The sequence below is a fragment of the Vidua chalybeata genome, chromosome 19 (genome assembly GCF_026979565.1).
Source record: "Vidua chalybeata isolate OUT-0048 chromosome 19, bVidCha1 merged haplotype, whole genome shotgun sequence".
NCBI classification, from domain to species: Eukaryota; Metazoa; Chordata; class Aves; order Passeriformes; family Viduidae; genus Vidua; species Vidua chalybeata.
The window spans coordinates 7,078,391-7,098,554 of record NC_071548.1 but is presented as its reverse complement, the minus strand read 5'-3'; the positions used below and the strand labels follow the sequence as shown (position 1 = coordinate 7,098,554).

Sequence of the window (20,164 nt, the reverse complement as noted above, 5' to 3'; positions counted from 1 at the left end):
CCATGTTGTGGGAGATGTGCCCTCAGAGACCATCACTCACTGCTGCAGGCAAGAGGCAGCACACAATGGGTGAGACTGGATCAGAGAGAAATGGGAAACCCCTTTCTTCACAACCTGCCCAAGGAACAGCAGCAGAACTGCCCTGTTCCAGTGCCCACGGCACCCTCAGCAGGGATGCTCCAGCTGCAGGCATTCCCAACCACCAGGACTTGCTTTCAACCACCCTTCCCAAAGGCTTCCTAAAAGTTTATTTAATCTTGTCTTCTAGGTTTCCCCAGTCCTTTCCCCATCCAGGATTTTCATCCCCCTTCATGGCTCCCAGATCTCCCTCACCCCAGGGATGCCCATTCAGGTATAATCCATTCAGCTCTAATGAAATCAGCTCCTTCCAGGAGACAATTAAACCAGCCCAAACGACTCTCTTAGCAGAAAAAGGAGGAAATTGAGAGAAGAAAAAAAGGGAGGCAAAACTGTAGCACTTGAATTAAAAAATCAATCCAGTGACTGACTTTGTTTTATGTAGGCAAGTGGGTGTAAGGGGGAGGGTTCTTTGGTTCAGTCCCTTGGCCTCACTGGGGCTGGCTGGTGCAGAGGGGAGTGCTGATGGCAAATCACTGCTTTGGGCTCAATCTTACAGAGTACAAACCCCTCACACTCCATTCAGCTACTTCTCAGAGGATGTAAAAAGCCCCACATTCCACAGAAGTGCCCTTCAGCTGGAAGGGCTCTGTACAGAAGATCCCAGTGCAACAGTTCAGCAGGAGCTCAGCACAGCTGGAGCCAGGCAGGAGCTGAGTGGCTGCATCCTCTCACCTCTCCTGGGAATGAGCTGCACATTTTGGCCTTCCTGGCACGACTGGCAAAGCTCATCAGAGGATAAAGGGCAGGATTGCAAAAAGCAGCTGGTGCAGGAGTGCCACTGGGATCTGTGCACCAGGGAAATCCCAACAGAAGCAGCCAAATGATTGAGGAAGGGGGAAAACCTCCTGTGAGTGCTCCGGACAGTTTGGAGTTAAAGGGAAAACCTGGCCAAAAGCCAGACCTAACAAAGAGGAAACAAAATCTATAATTTCATGCAAATTTAATAAGCATATGGCCCAGACTACTTCATAGCAGGTCCTGAATTATGTAAACTGTGCCTCATCCAAGCCCAGCCTTTGGCTCCACTGCACACCCACAGGGATGGAGGCACAGGGCACGGGGCTGGCCTGGGAGGGCTGGGAAGGAGATGTCCAGCAGGAGAACAGGGGAACAGAGCCAGGCTGCAATTCCATCCCTGGCTCATCCCCCAGGCTCTGTACAGGGATCAGTGCTCACACACAGCTCTGACAATTCCAGCCTGGAAGCAGAACACCTTCATGCTCCCCAGCCAGCCCTGCAGGGCTGCAGCACAGGGCCCAGCTCCACTGACAAACTGGGGCTTGCAGAGCAGTGACTCCTGCTAAAAATCCCCACGAGCTCCTGCATCTCCACAAACCATCCCACTGCAGCAGCACTGGCAGCTCACAGTCCATGGCCCGGTTTGCAAAGGCTCCTGACTCTCCAGCCAAGGCCAGTCCCTGCCTTTGCACTGGCACAGCATGCAGTGCTGCCAGGAAAACTGAATTTACACCCCAACAACAGGGAAATGTGTGCTGCTCCCTGCCAGCACAGCAAAGCTGTGGGCACCTGCTACAGGGCTGCACTCACACAGGCAGGGCTCTGCAGGGCTACTCAGTGGGGTCAGCAGCTGAGAGATCCCATTTCAACATGATTACCTAAGTATTTTAAATATAGGGCTGCACCTCACACAGGCAGGGCTCTGCAGGGCAACTCAGTGGGGTCAGCAGCTGAGAGATCCCATTTCAACATAATTACCTAAGTATTTTAAATATAGGGCTGCACCTCACACAGGCAGGGCTCTGCAGGGCTACTCAATGGGGTCAGCAGCTGAGAGATCCCATTTCAACATGATCAATTCCTTATCTAAACATTCCAAACACAGAGCATGCGAGCAGCCTCCCACAGCAACTCCAGTTATTTTATTCTGGGCACTTCTGTCTCCTTCCCTGGTGCTGCCACCAGCCAGGCCCTGCAGCCATTCCCTCCTTTCCCTCCCCACTGCCCGCAGGTTCCCGGAGCAGAGGAGCAGTCCCAGGGAAGCTTCCCCTCTCTCAGGCATTATCGGGTCCTGTGCTCTTCACTTTCACTCCCTTCCCTCCTTCCATTCTCAGCTGCTTAAGCAGCCCCTTTGATCCCTGTAATTGAGCCTCTTCCCAGATTACCCTCAGGTTTAACCCCTTCCCTGCCCAGTAAAACTTAAGCCCCAAACCCAAGGGAGAGTTAGTGTAGAGCTGTCTCGGTTTTCCCTACACTTTTCCACCGGCATCTCAATTATATCTGCGCGGAATTGCAAGAACTCTGTACTTGTTCAGAGAACTCTTTATCAAGACAGATCGAGCCCACAGCTCTGTCATCTCCTACCCTCTCCCCCAGTACAATCTTCATTTGAGAAGTGCATGAAATGACTGAATATTGCTTAACTGCAGGATTTTGCAGAGGAAACAACAGCTGAAGTGGTTTCTACTCCCGCAGCACACAAATTTATGTAGCTACACAACAATAAAGCAAAGTCTTAAATTTAATCAGAACAAATACTTCAAGCAATGGCAAGCTGATAAATTATTTAGAAAGGGGCTCAATAAGACCTGGAAGGAAATATCCATCAGCTGTGCAGCCTGGGAGCTTCCAGAAACAAGGAATTTTCATGCTTTACTACCCCTTGTGCAGTTTTCTTTCAGAAAAGCTGTTTGTATTGAGCAAAAGGGAGGTGTTTGAACAGAAGGACTGGCTGGCAGCGATGGCACAGGACTGGTCACACAGTGGTCACCACTGCCACCAGCCAGTGCCAGCAATTAGCACCACTCCTGCATTCCCAACAAGGTGCTGATGGCAGCAGCTCCAGCCCGGGAATGTCAGCTGTTTCAGAAGATTGTCATGATTTGTTCTGTCTTCCAGACTGCCTGGTTTTCCCCAAATTGTCTTCCTTCCATCCACTCCTCAACCATTCCAAGCCCCCAAGAAACAGACAAAAGTGGATGTATTAGTATTTATATGAAAGCTCTAGGAAATTCAATAATGTTCCTATTGTTTTATTGCAGATGGCACAGCAACTTCTCTTTATTACTGCAGAAAGCTCCAGAGCCCTGTGGAGTGCAATAAACCAGGACGTGTTTGGCTTTGCAATGTGTCAGGGGCTGTGATTTCCTGCAGGAACCAGGGAACCAGCCCAGCTCTGGGATTGCCTCCACCAGGCCCACGCAGGGAACCTGCTGCTCCTGAGCTGGCCCTCGTCCCCCAGCACAGGGACTGTGCCACAGAGCACAGAAAACAGGGCTCTTTTCACCTTTTGCTCCAAGATGCTTTTTCTCCTGTTTGATTCCAGGCACTCTTTGAATTTTCTGCTAAATTCTCGGGCTGTTGGGATTTAAAAATTGTCAAGGGGCCACGAGGAAAAACACAAAAAGGAAATTCTCTAGTGATAACTGTACAGGAATGTCTGCCACAAAAGCTCCAAGACATAAATACCCTTGGAAACCCTTGAGAAAAAAGCCCCAGGCTCGGTGGAGGAGAGGCTCCAGCCCTGGAGCAGTGAGAGCCCCAGGAAAAGCCAACACTCACCCTGGGCTGCCAGTTCTCATACTGCTTCTGCAGGTTGGCCCCGATGGTCTCCAGAGCTTTCTGAGGCCCCATGGACAGAGGATCTGGGAACAGAACACACAGCAGCACTTTCAGCCCAGCTGCACCACTCAGGGCACCCAGGCACGTTTCCCTGCAGGTTCCTTCCATTACCAAACTCACTGACACCTTCCTCCTCCTGGAATTTACCTGGGGGCAGCACCCAAAAATTATCCCCAAATTCCTCAGTCCAACAAAAATCCAGCTCCATTACAGACTGCCAAATGTGGAAGATTTCTCTCACCGAGGGGCTAAACACAATTTTGTTTTGAAAGACAGGAGAGGCACTGCATTTGTTTCTTTTAATAATGAAATAAGGTTTCTATTGTAAATAATGACTAGAACTCAAATTGGTTAAATATTTGATGACAAACATTTTCTGTTGATGAATGCAAAATCCTGCTTCATTTACTTCCTTTGCTTCCTGCTGCAGAGATTGTGTACCATTTGTAATATTTAAGAAGTTAATTTTATTGCTAGATAATTACCACAATCCATACATAGCAATACAATTCCAGGCCATGTGCTTTATTCAAACACCATGGACATATAATTAAACAATTAACAAGTTTTCTTAAAAAAAAAAAAAAAAAAAGCCCTGCAAGCTAATATTTTCCTATTTAATATCAATTATTTTAAAAGCACTAAACCAGATCAGTGAAGGGTTTTTTTTTTTCCAGTTTTTGCAAATATACTTTTGTTAGAAACAAAATGTAATAAAGCAGGATGAAAGCAGGATTTTGAGAGTTATTTCTCTTTAATGAACAAAAGCACGTGGAAGGTGCAGCAGGACCTGCTCGTGGCTCTGCTCAGTGGCCATTTGTCACCAGCTGTGAGCCCAGCTCAGGTGTGAACAGCAGCAGTTGTACCCCAGAGAGTTCCCCAGACCCTGCACATGTGGCACAGACATTTCTGCACCCCCCACTCCCTGCTCCTGAGACTGATGGCACAAAAGCCATCAGATATTTCCCCAGTTACCTCTTTCAGAAATTTCAAGTTGGCTGGAAGTGGAAGGAGCACTTGTGTACATAAACAAACTGAAAATTTAATTACAAAACTGCATTCAAAATTCTCTTTGCTAATGACAGGCACTAATGACTTTATTTAAATGACTCTGCAATGCTCCTCTGCTCGTGCATCAATGAGACATCAGGGCTGCTCTCTGCACTGCTCTCAGGCACCTGCTTGTGCCTGCTCAGGCCTTTCATCAGCATTTCCAGGTTAAAAACCTGAGGTGCTGGGATTCACAAAGCAGGTAAGGCAAGGTTAGAAAACCTTGCTGGAAGTTTTTAAGGGAATTCTGTTTGTGCAGTGATCAGTTTGCCCCTGGGGCTGTCAAAACCCCGAGCTGAGGATTACAGTGCCCAGCGTGGGACGTGCTGGAGGCTGAGCATTCCCAATTCCTAGATGAAAACCAAATCTGAGAAAGCTTCTGTACACAAGATATTTCCTTCTAATATTGCTTCAGAATTGTCTCATCTTGATAATTAGACTTTTTTCTCCAAAACCAAGGGAACTCTTAATTTCTTCACAAAAAACCCTAGGAATTTAGTGCAATGCTGCACGAAAGTAGCAAACCCAGGTGCTGGAACTGCTGGCAAGACATCCTTGGGAATAATTCCAGGTTTTTTGAATGATTCCAATTAAAACAGCCCTGGAGCAGCCACCTCAAAACGCAGCAAGGTGTTTCACAAAGCTCACTGCTCTGCTGGGTGAGGCAGGGAAGGGGGATTGAAAGCTCTGCAGGTCCCAGCACTCTGAAGGGTTCTCTGCTCAGAGATTTCCTTCAGGTATTTATAAATCTGAAACAATTACAAGAAAGCAAACCAGCTCATTAACAGCTGTTTTTCTCCGTGCTGGCTCATTTCAGAACACAGCAGGAGAGATGACCCATGGCAGCACTTGGAGCTGGACTCTTCATTAACCCAGAGAAAAACCAGAGCCCACGTTTCCTTCTGCTCAGCCCAGTTTCAAGCCCTGGGAATGCACAATTTTGGGATGAACCCTGTGCTGTGCTCAGTGTCTGAGAGCCAGGGGAGCCTGGGGCTCGGGGACTCACCAATCCAGCACTCCAGGCGGGCACAGGGAGTTGTTTTCACCACGTCTGGGGGGTCCACGCCGACGTTGAGGCACAAAACTAAGGCAACACTTACAGTCTTCATCTGCAAAGACAAGGGCACAGCCTCAGAGCAGGAACAGCAACACCCCGGGCTCCAAACTTCACCCTCCCAGAACTTCTGCAGGGCTTTAACCACCCTCTCCTACCTGCTCTTCCACATGGACTATTTTAAGCAAGGCCCGACTGAAGAAATTTTTCATATTTTTTATTAGAACAGTACTTAGACTCCATGTTACTATTTTTGTTATTTCCAGAGCCCATTCTTCTCTTTCTGAGCATGGAAATGGATACCAGTGAACTTGTGCTACTCAAATTAGCCATTGTCCAACTGAAACACATTATTAAAACATGAGGCAATGCTATTCAGGGCCCCTGACCAATATTACAATGCAGTGTGTGATCTCTAATATTGAAACTAAAAGAATTACAATGGAAAAACCCCCAAGTGACAAACAAAACCGTGAGAAAATTAAACAAACAAACACACACCAAAACAAACATATTTAGTGCATTTTTATTTGGTTTTCTTCCCGAGTTGTAAGGAGGAATCCTGGCGTGGCTCCAGCTGCTGCTCCACGTGGGCTTATCCCACCCAGGCAGCACAAATGTACCCAGCCCAAACCCACCCAGCCTCCCCTGGCACCCAAAACCTGCCTTAAACCAATGACAAACCACCTTGGCCAGCTAAATATACTGCCTGAAAATTACCACGTCACATCCTTACGGGCTTTTTTCCTAGACTCCCTCCTGCCAACACCTAAAGCAGAGCAGGGAACAGAGGCAGTGAGGAGGCTCTCAGTGATTCCAGGCATTCAGGGCTTGCCTGCAGCAAGGCCACCCACATCCCCACCTCCCCAGGGTGCTCCATGCAATCCACAACAGTAGGGGGAAAAAAAATCCCAAATTTCACACTTAGAGGAAACCCTAGAGCCACATAAATGTGTAATTTAGACAGAAACTGGAGCAGCCAGACACCATTCACAGGCTCTACACCAGGACAGAAATCCTGCAATGTTTCCTCACTCCCATGGCCACGATGGGAACATGGAATAAAAAAATCAACAAGAACTGTGGTTTATGGCTTCATCCCAAACCCTGCTCTGGCTAACAAACCCTGCAATCCTGGAGGAGTTCCTCGTGGCAGGAATCACCCAGGACCAAGCAGCACTCTGCAGCACAGAGATGGAAACAGGAGCCTGGGCAGGAATTCCCTGAGCAGGATTTGCCATGGATGGGGTGGAGAGCCCAGAGCTGCAGTTCAGCACTCAGGACACTGCCTAGGAGCACTTTGTCACCCTCAGGGACATCCCAGAAAAAGCAGAGCTGCTGGCAGAACCAGGGGCAGCTGCAAGGTGCAGCCCTGCCCTGCAGAGCCTTGACTGGCCCGAGCAGCTCAGAGTGTCATGGACCACCCAAAAGCACCACCCAAAACCTCCTGGGCACTGCACGACCCCTGCCCTGCCCGCAGGGACCCCTCCCCAGACAGCCCAGGCACTGCCAGCTCCCCAGGGAGGCCAGGGAGCTGCAGGGCTGGGAGGGCATGAACACTGCCAGAACCATCCCACGCTGCCACACACACGCTCAGCACCCCAGGGAAACGCAGAAAACTACTCCCAAAATGACTTATTAGACATGGAAACACATAAATCATCCTTGCAAGAGAAAGTATCCTGCCATGCAATCTTCTCCATCTCATTTATTTATTGTTTCCCATTTGCAGTCTAATACTGACTTATTTTTCAATACTTTGCTGGTAATGTCTGATTGGTGGCTTATGCTGAACAGGCTGATATTTATTTTCCATTCCCAGGTTCGGGGTTTTAAATAAGTGACTCTCCTGGAAAACTGACAGCAAACCCATGAGAGGAACAGGAATTGATCCCAGAGACAAATGGGGCGATTTCCCCTCTGCCACCTCCCCTGAAGGATGGAAAGCCTTGCACTCCACACCGTTAGCTCTGCTAACAGGAGCACACCTGAGAGCTGCAGCTCATCCCTCTCCCTCTGACCACCCCTCACAGGGAGGATTTTTTTCTCAATATCCCATCCATCCCTGCCCTCTGGCAGTGGGAAGCCATTCCCTCCGTCCTGGCACTCCAGCCCCTGGAAATTGTCTCTCTCCACGTTTTTTGTCAGCTCCTTCAGGCCCTGCAAGGCCGCCCTGAGGTCACCCCAAAGCTTCTCCTGCCCAGGCGAGCAATGCCAGCCGTGCCAGCCTTTCCTGCCAGCAGAGCTGCTCCATCCTCTGCTCCTCCTGGAGCCTCCTCTGGGCTCTGCAGCAGCTCCAGCTCCTGCCTGAGCTGGGGCAGCTCTGCAGGTGGGCTCTCACCTGAGGGGCAGAGGGGACAATCCCTGTCCCTGCTGCCCACGCTGGGGCTCAGCCCAGGCTCAGCCAGGGTTTGGAGGGACAATGCATGTGACTGATCAAGAAAAAAAAAATCCCCGAGCCCAAAAAACCCAATAATGCTCTTCCCATTTCTAAACTACTTTGGAACACACCAGAAACTTCATTGCATATTTAAAGGTTCCTAATACAAGCAGTACGAGGACATTCTCATCTGTCATTAAGACAGTGGAAATGTTCTTTCCCCCATTTCAGGAGTGTATCCATCAGAATACATTTCTATGGATTTTTGTTAGAATTAAAGAATGAAGCAGGAGGACATTTGGCAAGTTTGTAAGAAAACCAATACCCAAAATGCTCTGTCAGCAAAGGCTCAAGATCAAACCACAGCAGCTCTTACTGTGGGCTCTGCACTTTGGAGTGTCATTTGTATGTTAAAAAATGGGATACAACTCCCCAGCTTGTACTGCACCCGATTTCAAGTGATTTAATAACGCTGGGTCAGAACCTGCAATACTTAAATGGCAAAACCCACTCGGTGAAAATGCTCTTGCTGAGAAGTGATGGCAGAGAATTCATCCCAGAGGCAGCAGAAATGGGACTGGGGGAGCAGAGGGAGCTCTGCGTCTGCCCGGGGGAGAAGCCGCTTATTAAAGCATTTGACACAAAAATGTACATCTTATGCTGAAGGCCTTTTACAATATTCCTAATTCACCTCGTTTCATTTAGAGGCCAAGCAGATCTGCAGGTATTTTCAACTAGGAAAAAAAACCATTATGTTCTGGGTTTGATTGATAATGTGAAGTTTTATCCCCCCAGGGAGCCCACCTGATCCCACTGGAGCATCCCTGGGATTGCTGAAAGTGGCCAGGCTGAAAGCAAGCCACCCATTTATTTCAGCCTGAGCGAGACCAGGTTTGGAACTCAGAGCCATAGAAGTGCTTTATATTCTAGTTCAAGTAATACCAAGAACAAGTCAGTGCATTTATGAGAAATTTTGCATTTTGTGGTACATCTCAGACTGGACGTTTTAGACCCCATTAATATTTGATTTTCACACTGCAATTTGCAAGCTGAAAACTTTCTGCTTAAACATTACCCAGATGAACACTCAAGTGTTAGAAACCTGCCTGGGTTTATGCCAGTGAGTTCAAATTGCTTCTGGGAGTTAATACAAACATAAGATTAAGTCAGCATTAAACAGGAAATATATGCAGCTACATTATTTTACAGAGTTGAGGGTGAAGTTATCAGCATTAAACACAGATCCTGGGACAAATTTCCAAATTCCAAATCCTCGTTTGAAAACACTCCCTGGCCAGGAATCACAAATTCCTGCTTGTGCAGGAAACTCCATTCCCTCCTTGAAGCCTTTTCCCCCACATTTTTCTCCACTCACATTTACAGATTTAGCACAAATCTCTTCCCCACCAGGTGTTCCTCAGGTAACTCCTGCCTGTGGGCTCCTTTGGAGACCTGCCATGAAAGGCTCCATCAAGGAGGTCTCCAGAGAGAGCAGGAACAGCAACATTGAACACGAGGAAACATTGTTCTCCCTCGAGCTCAGTTCTCTCTGCAACACCAGAGGTTCCTGTTGGCTCTTTGCCAACCTTCCCTTTTTTTGGGCTCCCAGCTGAGAGGAGACAAGTGGTGACATCTGTCCTGCATCATCCCCGGGGCTCTGGCACCACCTTCCACTGAGGAACGGTGGAAATCAGCCTGAAATCAGCCTGAAATCAGAAAAGGCTGAAGGTATTGAACAGGCAAAGCAAGGCTCGACCTTGCACTCTGTGACACAGAACCAGCACCAGGCTCCTGCAGGAACGATTCCCTCCCTATCCCACCTGGACACGACTTTCCCCCACCCAGGGGAACAGAGCTCCCTGCTGCCCCTTCAGCTCCACTTGCAAGGTAAAGCATCTTAAAAGAAGAGCTTTCCGTTTCAAGGAAAAAAAAAAATTAATGTAAAGTTCAAGATAAATAAATTGTTACGGAAAAAAAAAAAATCTCCGTGTGCTCCTCCACAGCAAGAGAAGCAGTAGAATGCAGAGAACTCCTTCAAGTTAGCATTAATAATTCAACAGCTCTGCAGGTTGTCTCCAGGCAGCTGCAGCCCAGTCAGTTCCTGGTGTGCCAGCCTGCTCCAGATTCCTCGATCAGCTCCTCCTGAGGGCTTGGCTTGCTTCTCTAACCTCGGAATTCAGCACCACCACTCTGAATTTTCTTCAGGGCTTTCTTGTGCCCAGCGAAGGCAGCTGCCAGCCACGGCTCCAGCTCCTCACAGAGAGGAGCGAAGGCCGCTCTGAGCCGCTGCCCTCGGTGTGCTGTGATCACCTGCCAGGCTCGTGGCTGAGTTACTGCTCAGGTATCCACTGCCCACTCACTGCCCAGCTATCCACGGCACTTCCCAGTGCCCTGCTCTGGGATCAGCGTGCAGCTGCTCTGTGTGACACCAGTGACATCCACAGACACGGCGGCCCAGGGCCCCCAGAGGTCCAAGGTGCTAGCACTGTGCTCCAGGTTCAGACTGCAGACTGGAGCAGGCTGAGCCTGTCTGCCACAGCACAGAGCCAAACTCTGCTTTCCAACCACTCTGGGATGCTTAGAGCCAAAGTGGGGCTTCCTTCCCTGTCAATCACTTCTTAAAAATAATAGAAAGCAAACATTTTACTCCTATGATCTTTGCTTTCTTTACACAGCCTGCAAGGAGCCGACAGGAGGCGTCTCCCAGATGTCACTCCCCGTTTATCTGTGCCAGGTGTTTCCTCCTCGCTGCTTTGCATTCCTGCAGGCTTCTCCTCCCCGCCCCACGGCATTCCCACTCCTGTCTAGCACTGCCTTTAGGAGGTGCCCGTCTTCCCAGGCACCGACTGACGCAGCTCCAGCTCTTCCCTGCAAACTGTTCCTTCCAGCCATTCCTGGCCAGCCCCCTCACATCCCCGGGAGTCACCAGCTCGGGATGCACTCGGAGCGTTTGATCAGGAGCCGCCTCTCCTGGAGGAATCCCCGAGCCAAGTGCTCCACCAGCAAATGACTTCTGCACCAGGAACCTTCCCCAGCCCCCAGGAGAGCAGGGAAACCACCAGGCCCATCAGCCCACCTGCAGGGCCAGGCTGTGGGGAGGGCACAGAATGCTGGCCCTGCCTGGCCAGGCCCAGCCCCTCCATCCCTCTGAGCTTCCAGATCCTTCCTGTGGCTGTGCCATGGGCTGGAGGGCACAAAGCTCACTGTGCTAAGGGCTGGAGGGCACAAAGCTCACTGTGCCACGGGCTAGAGGGCACAAAGCTCACTGTGCCACGGGCTAGAGGGCACAAAGCTCACTGTGCCACGGGCTAGAGGGCACAAAGCTCACTGTGCCACGGGCTGGAGGGCACAAAGCTCACTGTGCCATGGGCTGGAGGGCACAAAGCTCACTGTGCCACGGGCTGGAGGGCACAAAGCTCACTGTGCCATGGGCTGGAGGGCACAAAGCTCACTGTGCCACGGGCTGGAGGGCACAAAGCTCACTGTGCCATGGGCTGGAGGGGACAAAGCTCACTGTGCCACGGGCTGGAGGGTACAAAGCTCACTGTGCCACGGGCTGGAGGGCACAAAGCTCACTGTGCCACGGGCTGGAGGGCACAAAGCTCACTGTGCCACGGGCTGGAGGGGACAAAGCTCACTGTGCCATGGGCTGGAGGGTACAAAACTCACTGTGCCACGGGCTGGAGGGCACAAAGCTCACTGTGCTATGGGTTGGAGGGCACAAAGCTCACTGTGCTATGGGTTGAAGGGCACAAAGCTCACTGTGCCACGGGCTGGAGGGCACAAAACTCACTGTGCCACGGGCTAGAGGGCACAAAACTCACTGTGCCATGGGCTGGAGGGCACAAAGCTCACTGTGCCATGGGCTGGAGGGCACAAAGCTCACTGTGCCACGGGCTAGAGGGCACAAAACTCACTGTGCCATGGACTGGAGGGCACAAAGCTGGCTGCAGCCTGAGCTCCTGCTGCAGGCTCTGCCAGGCTGCAGGAAACCCAGAACAGCCACACAGGGCTCCATCCACACCTTCAGAGGAGTACCTGACCCACCCCTGGCTGTTCCCACAGCCTCCTCCCCTGGGCACTGCCCCTGCTCTGCCCAGCACTGCACTAATTAGACTAATTACTCTCTGCTCCATCCCGACCCAGCAAGAGCCCGAGGTCACCCCGTCCCAGTTCAGCAAGGATCAGTCAATAAATGCAAACACACAATAAAAACCCTGGTGAGGGTGCTGCTGGCAGAGCCTCTGGGACAAGGAGACCAGAAGGAACCCCCTCACACCCCACACTGAAGGATGCCATCAACACAAACCTGGCCTTGAGTAACTCATTAGCTAATCCACTGAAAGAGGCTGGAGAAGAACAGAGGAAGGAGACAAACATCAAATGTACCGATGGGTTATCAGCTCTGGCAGTGCCAGGAGAGCTCCAGTCCCAGGGGCATCAGTAACCCCTGGGCAGGCAGGGGAGGAGGTCAGCACAGCACTGAGCCACTGAACAGCAGCTCTGAGACAAAGCCCAGCCCAGCTCCCCACAAACCCTGGGCACTTCCCTGGCTGTCCTGTGCAGGCAGGTCAACTCTGCCCGGCTGAATCAAGCACACTGGTATGCAGTCCTGCTTAAATCTGCATTTCCAGAGAAACCTAATTGTGGATTCCTCTTCTCATAAAAGCAGGATTTAATTCTCACTCAGCAAGTTATGAGGCAGCAGGAAAAAAATATGTTGAGGTGAAACTATTACAATCAGCTTTGTTGCACTCTGCTTATCTTAGAAATCAATATAAATACAGCAAATCTTAATTTAAATATTCCGAATTTAATAGCAACTTGTCAGTAAAACCTGGTGTACTTGGAGCCTTTTTCTTTAAATCAAGTTATATGCTTTGGTTGCTACCGAGGCTGGGAGATTTAATTCAATACACAAAGCATAATTCCAACCCTCCTGTGTTAAAAATATTCTTTAAATAAATAATAGATCAAAGCAGTGTCACTTTGATGGCATATGCAGTCCACGGAAGGGGGAGAGGAAGGATTAAATGTTTTCAGAGCAGCCCTCATGGAGGAAGGGGCGGGGGACACCAGTGAATTCTCACTTATTTTCTCTACATTTACCACTCATTACTCTGCTGATTTGATTCTCCCCTTATCAGAGCTCTGCCTTCTAAAGAACCTTCAACTTCACACAAACTCTGGGGTTTTTAGAGCAACAAAGCAAGATGAAAAGAAGAGTCATTCCACTCCCAAATGTGTGAATCACTTCCTCTAACTGTAGTAGAGCTCGGATGGCTCCCCATGACTCCTCGATGAATAAGGCAAAATCTGCCACTGCTCGGGGCTCCCGCATTCCCAGGGGGAAATGGCACAGCTTCCCCTGCACCGGGACTGCAGAGCCTCGTCCGGGCTCACCTCTGAGCACCTCCTCGTTCAGAGACAGGCTGGGCTGTTTAACGACGGGGAATGGTCCAGCCGGGGCTGGGAGGAGTTCCCTTATCACACTGAAGCTCCTGCAGTGTTGTCCACACTCAGCTCCCAGCCAGAGGCACATCCCCTCCAGCCCGCAGGGAAGCTCCCGCAGCAGCAGCAGCAGCCCAGAGAGAAGAGCACACCTCGGCTGCATCAGCCCTGGCCGGTGGGAAAGGGAGCCAAGAGACAACAGGAGCTGCAGAGACCTGGGGAGGGGGACAGAGGCTCCCCCAGGGAAGGAAGGGGCTGGGCTGGAGGGGCAGAGGGACACCAGGGGCTGTGGGCACTGACAGGGCTGCAGCAGCACCCGGGCCACTGGGGACAGTGCTGGAAGGCAAGGGAAGAGGAAAGGAAACTTCCCGAAGACAGCTAAAACTACAAGTAATTAATTTATGGTGCCAGAGGGCAAAACAAAGCAGTCCAGGAACAAAAAGGGGGAAAATCAACAGCCCATCAGTTTTCACCCTGATGGCACAGGCTGCCCTCACACCAGCACTGCCTCACAGGAAAACCCCACAAACAGCTCCTGGCGTTTCCTCCAGGTGCTCCCTTCCCTGGACAAACCTGTCACACCCAGCTGGGCCATGGGAAAACAGCAGCACGAGTGAGCTGCCCTCCCTCCCTCCACCTTCTGCTCACGGACACGAGGTCAAACCAGATTAGATTTTATGAACTATTTTGCAGGATTAGCCAAACTCGAGCTCACTGGGTGGAAATATTTACCAGACATCACCCCTGCAGCAATCCAAGCCCCATCCTCATCCCCTTCCCTCCCCAGTTCTGTGTTTGTTCCCTCTCATCGAGCGCTCAGGAGACAGCCAGTGACAGCTGAAAAGGGGAATAAAACACAAGACGTGGCAAATAGCTGCTGAGATTTAAAAGTAATGAGGCTGAGCATTCTCAAATCAGCTGCTCTTCCTCTCTCAAGTGTCTTTACGTGCTTTTGGTATCTTCCTATGCACCTGCTCTTAAACAAGAAGTAATTATACACAAGAGCAAGTTTGTCCAAAGGACCCCTGACCCAGCTGCCCAGATACAAACGACACCTGAGCCGCACCGCTGGCCCTGGGGTGAAGTCATTTGGCTCCAGCTGACTGAGAAAAAAGGACTAAACCGAAAATTCGAGCTTTGCTCCTATTTTCTTCTTCCACAAGAGTCAGATTCAGCATCTTGCAGAGTGACCCAGGGCCCAGCCCCACTGAGCTCATCCCCAGAGAGAGCAGCAGCAACAACCACGACGTCTCTGGCACGGAGAGTCCCAGAGGAGGGAACTGCAGCTCCACGGATCAGGCAGCAGGAGCTGGGCTGGGATGGCCACTGATGGCAGCAAGCACGTGAAACATTTCACAGCAGCCACAGAGAACCCCTGAGCACCCCCTGAACTTGTGCTGCTGCTGCACAACCTATTGATCAGCACAACCAGGGCAAAGTCATTCCTGAATTAGAAACAGGCGACTCTGCAGATCAGGGATGAAGGAACAGGAAGCATCTCAGGAAGGCAGAGGCACCTAAAATAGACCAGCAAGCTCATCACACCTCCACAGTCTACTGGAGAAAGTCTCCTGTGTGCCAGAACCCTCTGGAGCAGAGCACCCAGCGTGGTGTCTGTGCTGCCTTTAAATCACACCCAAAGCGCTCAGCCCGACCCAGCAGTGAGCTGCCAAGTCCCACCTTCAGTACATGGCTCAGAACTTCTGAGAAATGCAGTCACCACTCTGGGAACACTGAGACTCAGCCTGGGCAAAGAGATCACAGCTTGCAAGTTTCAGTAAGTTATTCCATCCTGTTACAAGAGGATCATAAACGTAACGGAAATCTGGGCACCAGAAAAACCCAGACACACCCAGAAACACAAAGTTATGGGTTCAAGAACTGGGAGAGCCAGCAAGGCTGGAACGCTAAGCAGGTTCCAAGAACAGAACGAGTGCAGATGATGGTCCAGGACATGTCTCAGGTGCTTTGTTTGCTCTTTACTGAGACATTTAAGGTGTCCCACAGAGGCAGCAGAGGATCCCAGACTCCCAGCTGGGACGTGTCTCTGTCACTCCCAGAGCTGTCAGGAACACACAACACGTCCCCAAAACCCCAGGAGCTCCTGCTGTCCCCAGCACCCCAGGAGCTCCTGCTGTCCCCAGCACCCCAGGAGCTCCTGCTGTCCCCAGCACCCCAGGAGCTCCTGCTGTAACACAGCCAGAGTTCTGTCTGAAAACCGTGTCCTGCCTCCAAAATCCCACAAGCTGTTTGTCCACAGGACAGCCTCAGTGCACACAGCACCCTGCAAACCCCCCCAGCTCCTGTGCAGCTGCAGTTCCTGCCCCCGCTGCTCCTCCTGACCTCGGGCACTTCACTGCCGTGCCCGGAGCACACGGGGCTGCTCTAAAGGGCCTCAGTGACGGAGCTGCTCCAGCACCCAGCGCTGTGAGCACTGCAGCGCTGCCTCTGAGGCAGCTGCAGGTTCGCTGCCCTAATCCCGCACCAAGCAGCGGCACACAAACGCTGGCATCCACAGGCAGCGGTTCACCTGACAGCAGCTCAGCGCCCCCTGAGCTCCGACTCCTTTGCCACCTGTGCCCCGAGTGCTGCTGCTGCAAACCCCACGGTGCCCTGGAGCATTACCCGGTCCTTCATCCTCCAGCTCTGAGCCAAGGACTTGGAGCCCTCGATCTTCTCGCAGTGCCTCTTCTTCATAAAGGCCAGGGGCAAGTTCCAGTCCGTCAGGTCGGACTCATCCTCCTCCCCGAGCCCCAGGAGAGGCGACTGCAGCATCTCAGCCTCCATGGGCGGGGAAGCGCCGGGCTCCACGTGGGCAGCGATGTCCAGCCCGGCACCCAGCGGGGCCGGGGGGCCCCTCCGGCCGGAGGGGGGAGGACGGGGCAAGGGCAGCGGGGCGGCGCTCCCCGGTGCGCGGGTAAGGACGGACCCGGGGCACGCGGCGCCTTCACCTGGCGCAGGCAGCGGCCCCGGCCGGGCTCGGTGGCGCGGCCCGGGGAGCACCGAGGGACCGGCGGGGACCGGGCCCGGGGCCTCCCTCGCACCTCTACCCCCGCGGGCCCCGCGCTCTCTGCGGCGGGCACCGCGCCCGGCCCATCGCGGCTCCCTCGCACACCGTGGGGCCGAGGGCGGCTCGGCGAGCTGCGCTCCGGGGGCGGGCGGCGGCGGACGGGACGCGCGTCCCGGGGCGCCGGCGAGCGCGGCCGGGCTCAGCACCGCGGCACGGGGGCGGCCATCTTGCCCGGCCCACAATGCCCCGCGGTACGGGCCGCCGCGCGGGACACGCCGCGCCGCGCGCTCCGCCGCGGTGACGGCGCGTTGCCATGGGGACGGCGCGGGAATCCCAGAATCCCAAAATCCCAGAGGTTGGAAAAGCCCTCCCAGCCCGTGGAGCCCCAGCTGTGCCCGGTCCCCACCTCGTCCCCAGCGCCGAGCTCTGAGTGCCACATCCAGGAATTCCTCGGCCACTCCAGGGATGGGCACTCCAAACCTCCCTGGGCAGTTCCAATCCCTGAGCCCCCTTTCCATGGGGGAATTCCTGCTGGAGTCCCTCCCCCTGATCCCTGGAGCAGCCCCCTGCGCCGGCAGACCCGAGGGGATTCACCCCAAGCTCTGCCAAAAATCAACGCGTGCGAAAAACGCCGATCTCTTGGTTTTTAAAATTTTTAAAGTTTAATAATAATAAAATGGTTATAAAATATTATATATAAACTATATTAAAAATAGTAATACAATTAGAGTAATAAAAATGTAGAGTTAGGACAATTACAAGACAATAAAAAGCAAAGAATTCCGGACGTCCGGATGCTCTCGGGCACTTAAGCCACGACAAGCACGCCTTGTGAACAAAGGAATCACCTTAAAAGCAACAGCCTGTTGCATATACAAAACACTTCATGATTATGCATATATTTTATTTAAAACAAGAAGTTCGCCTGGTACTTGTCAAAAAGTTTCTGTTAATCCCCAGGCGCCTTTGAGTCTCAGTCAGGCTTGAAGAAGTTCGTTTCTGTTGGTAAGGAAAGGCATAAATTCCTCTCCTCTGGAAAATTTAGGGGTTTCTGTAATTGTTATCCTTGTGCGAAGGATTCCTTGATTATCCCATCCCTTTCTTGAGCTAGTTATAAAATATCTTACATAGCATAGTTTCTATTTTAACCTTGTGTTATGACCTAAAAATACATTCAGCACACCACTTGAGAGAATTAATACAGCGTAACTTCCCAACATCACACACGTAATATTCATTGTAACTACTGCGGAAAGCCGATCATAAAATACGCATTTGTCACGGTGGGTGTCAAACACTGCTGCCAAGGGAGCTCCTCCGTGTTTGCCCCCGGCAGCAGAGCAGTGCACACCGCATTCACACCTGTGACACTCGAACGTGTGAAAATTCCTTCAAAGCAGAGGTGAAAGGATAGGGAATTTTAAGGTTTACAGAACCGATCGTTTCCATAAACACTTCCCGCCTCTCGACACTCGTGGAATATTTGCAATGCAAGGGCCTTTCTTTACAAGACGTTGGGAGATTTCAAGCGGTGTTTCTTGGGGTCTGCCCTTTCTCCTTCCCTTCCCTGAGGAGCTGAATCGTTGCTCAGGGGTGCTTCGTGCCGATGGCTGCGTGATTGTTATCAGGAGGAGCTGCCAGGCTGCAGAAAATGCCTGTGGCCCCATTTCTGCTCGCCTTCCACGAGTTCCTCAGCAGCAGCCACACAAAACCAGAGAACTGCGGAATTCTGGCACGCTCTGGGTGGGAGGGCACCCTAAAGGACTTTATTTCCAACCTGCACTGCCACACAAAGTAACCCACACACGCACGCTAATGTGAAAAATGCGTGCTTTATGATTGGCTCTTCGCAAATATCAAATTGAATACTGTGTGTGTTCTGGAGGGTTATTTTGTAATGCTGTATTGATCCTTTTTAAGTAGTGTGTAAAATCCAGTTCCAGCTTATAACATCATGTTAAAATAGAAACTCTGCGATGTAAGATATCTTTTACTAGCTCAAGAAAAGGGACGAGATAATCAAGAATAATCTTTGCACAGAGATAACAGCCACAGGAAACCTAAAGAGTCACAGCCTCCTTATCAGAAAAGACAAACATCCTTCCACCTCCTCTCCATCTTTATGGAACCACCAGGATTAAGGGGAAGAAGTTGACAAAAACCAGAAAAATTCTTAATTTGCAGGGAATTTCTGCATCATGTATGGATGCATGAATATGCAACAGGCTGTTGCTTTTAAGGTGATTGCTTTGTTCACAAAACATGCTTGTCGTGGCTTAAGTGCCCGAGAGCACCCAGACATCCGGAATTCTTTGCTTTTTATTGTCTCGTGATTGTCCTAACTCTAAATTTTTATTACTCTAATTGTATTACTATTTTTTTTTAATAACTATTCTATTGCTAACAAATTTTTAACATTTTAAAAACCAAGTGATTGGCGTTTTTCAGCCAGTGGTGCCCTGGCTGCGGGCACACAGCGCTCCCGGGGGATCTCCGGCTGGCCTCTCCCCCGCACGGCTCCCGCTGCGGGTTCCACCCTCTCCTGCCCCCGGGCAGCCTTCCCTGCAGCCAAAGCTCCGTGCCGGGGCAGAGGAGGTGCCGCTGCTGCCCTCAGGAGCGCCCTTTCCATGCACAGCCCCGGTTCTGGACAGAATTGCAGATTCAATTGCCCCCTTGCTCCCAGGGAATCCGAGGAGTGGAGGCATCATGTCAGGTGAGTGATGCCCTAAACCCAAAACGCAGGATTATCTTCCAGAAACACATTTGGACACGTTCTCCCACCTGTCACTCTTTTTAATGAAAAATCCTCCTATCTCAGCCTCTGTCGATGTCCTTTGTTTTGCCTTATTCAGCCATCTAATTCTAATTCCACTTTTGGGCAGGAAGAAATACAGATATGGGAAGAAGAATGTTGCTCATAAATATCACGGGAGATCTTATCTTTCGATTTCATTACCCAAACCCACAGGTCGCCAAGTGAGTCAGCTGGATGCAAAGCTCTGAGCCCAAAGGCCACCAGGCCACCTTCCCTGGGGCTCTGAGGGCAGGTGTTTGGTGCAGGTGGCCACGTTCCTTCCCCAGGGCAGCCCCCCCAGCCCAGCACTGCCTGCTTGGGCCATTTAGGGGCCAACAAACGAGGTTTGTGTCACCAGATGATACCAACAAAAACGACGCACCACAGCCTTGGTCACGATGAAGAGACTCGTTTATTTTTTCTGACTCCAATCTTTTATAGTTCTCAAAAGGTGCCAGTGGGTTGGAGGGTGAACGTGCCACCTCTCCAAGGACACTGGACAAACTACCTGTACATCAAATTTCTCCTCCTCTATGAAAGAATGCAAAACAAGAGGTTATTTACATAAAGTTGTGTGGGGAAAGTTCTCTACAAGAATGTAAACTCAGAAGGCTTTAGAAAACTCTTGATAACCAGGGCGACAGGTTTGTTTTAACATTTCAGTCGGGGCAGCTTTACAGCCTAAAGACAGTGGGTAAAATATTT

The 20,164-nt window shown here is 51.2% G+C and overlaps 1 protein-coding gene across 1 annotated transcript in view; it reads right to left on the bottom strand.

The window, feature by feature from the left end:
- The window catches only part of RPTOR (regulatory associated protein of MTOR complex 1), a 101,453-nt gene extending 84,597 nt beyond the window's left edge, over positions 1-16,856 (bottom strand). The window contains exons 1-3 of the mRNA XM_053960242.1: positions 16,281-16,856; positions 5,777-5,879; positions 3,661-3,743 (exon numbers count right to left, since the gene is read on the bottom strand). Of these exons, the coding sequence (XP_053816217.1) occupies positions 3,661-3,743; positions 5,777-5,879; positions 16,281-16,442 (348 nt within the window). The 5' untranslated portion in view covers positions 16,443-16,856. The remainder of the gene's footprint in view (positions 1-3,660; positions 3,744-5,776; positions 5,880-16,280) is intronic.
- Between the last annotated feature and the right edge of the window lie 3,308 nt (positions 16,857-20,164).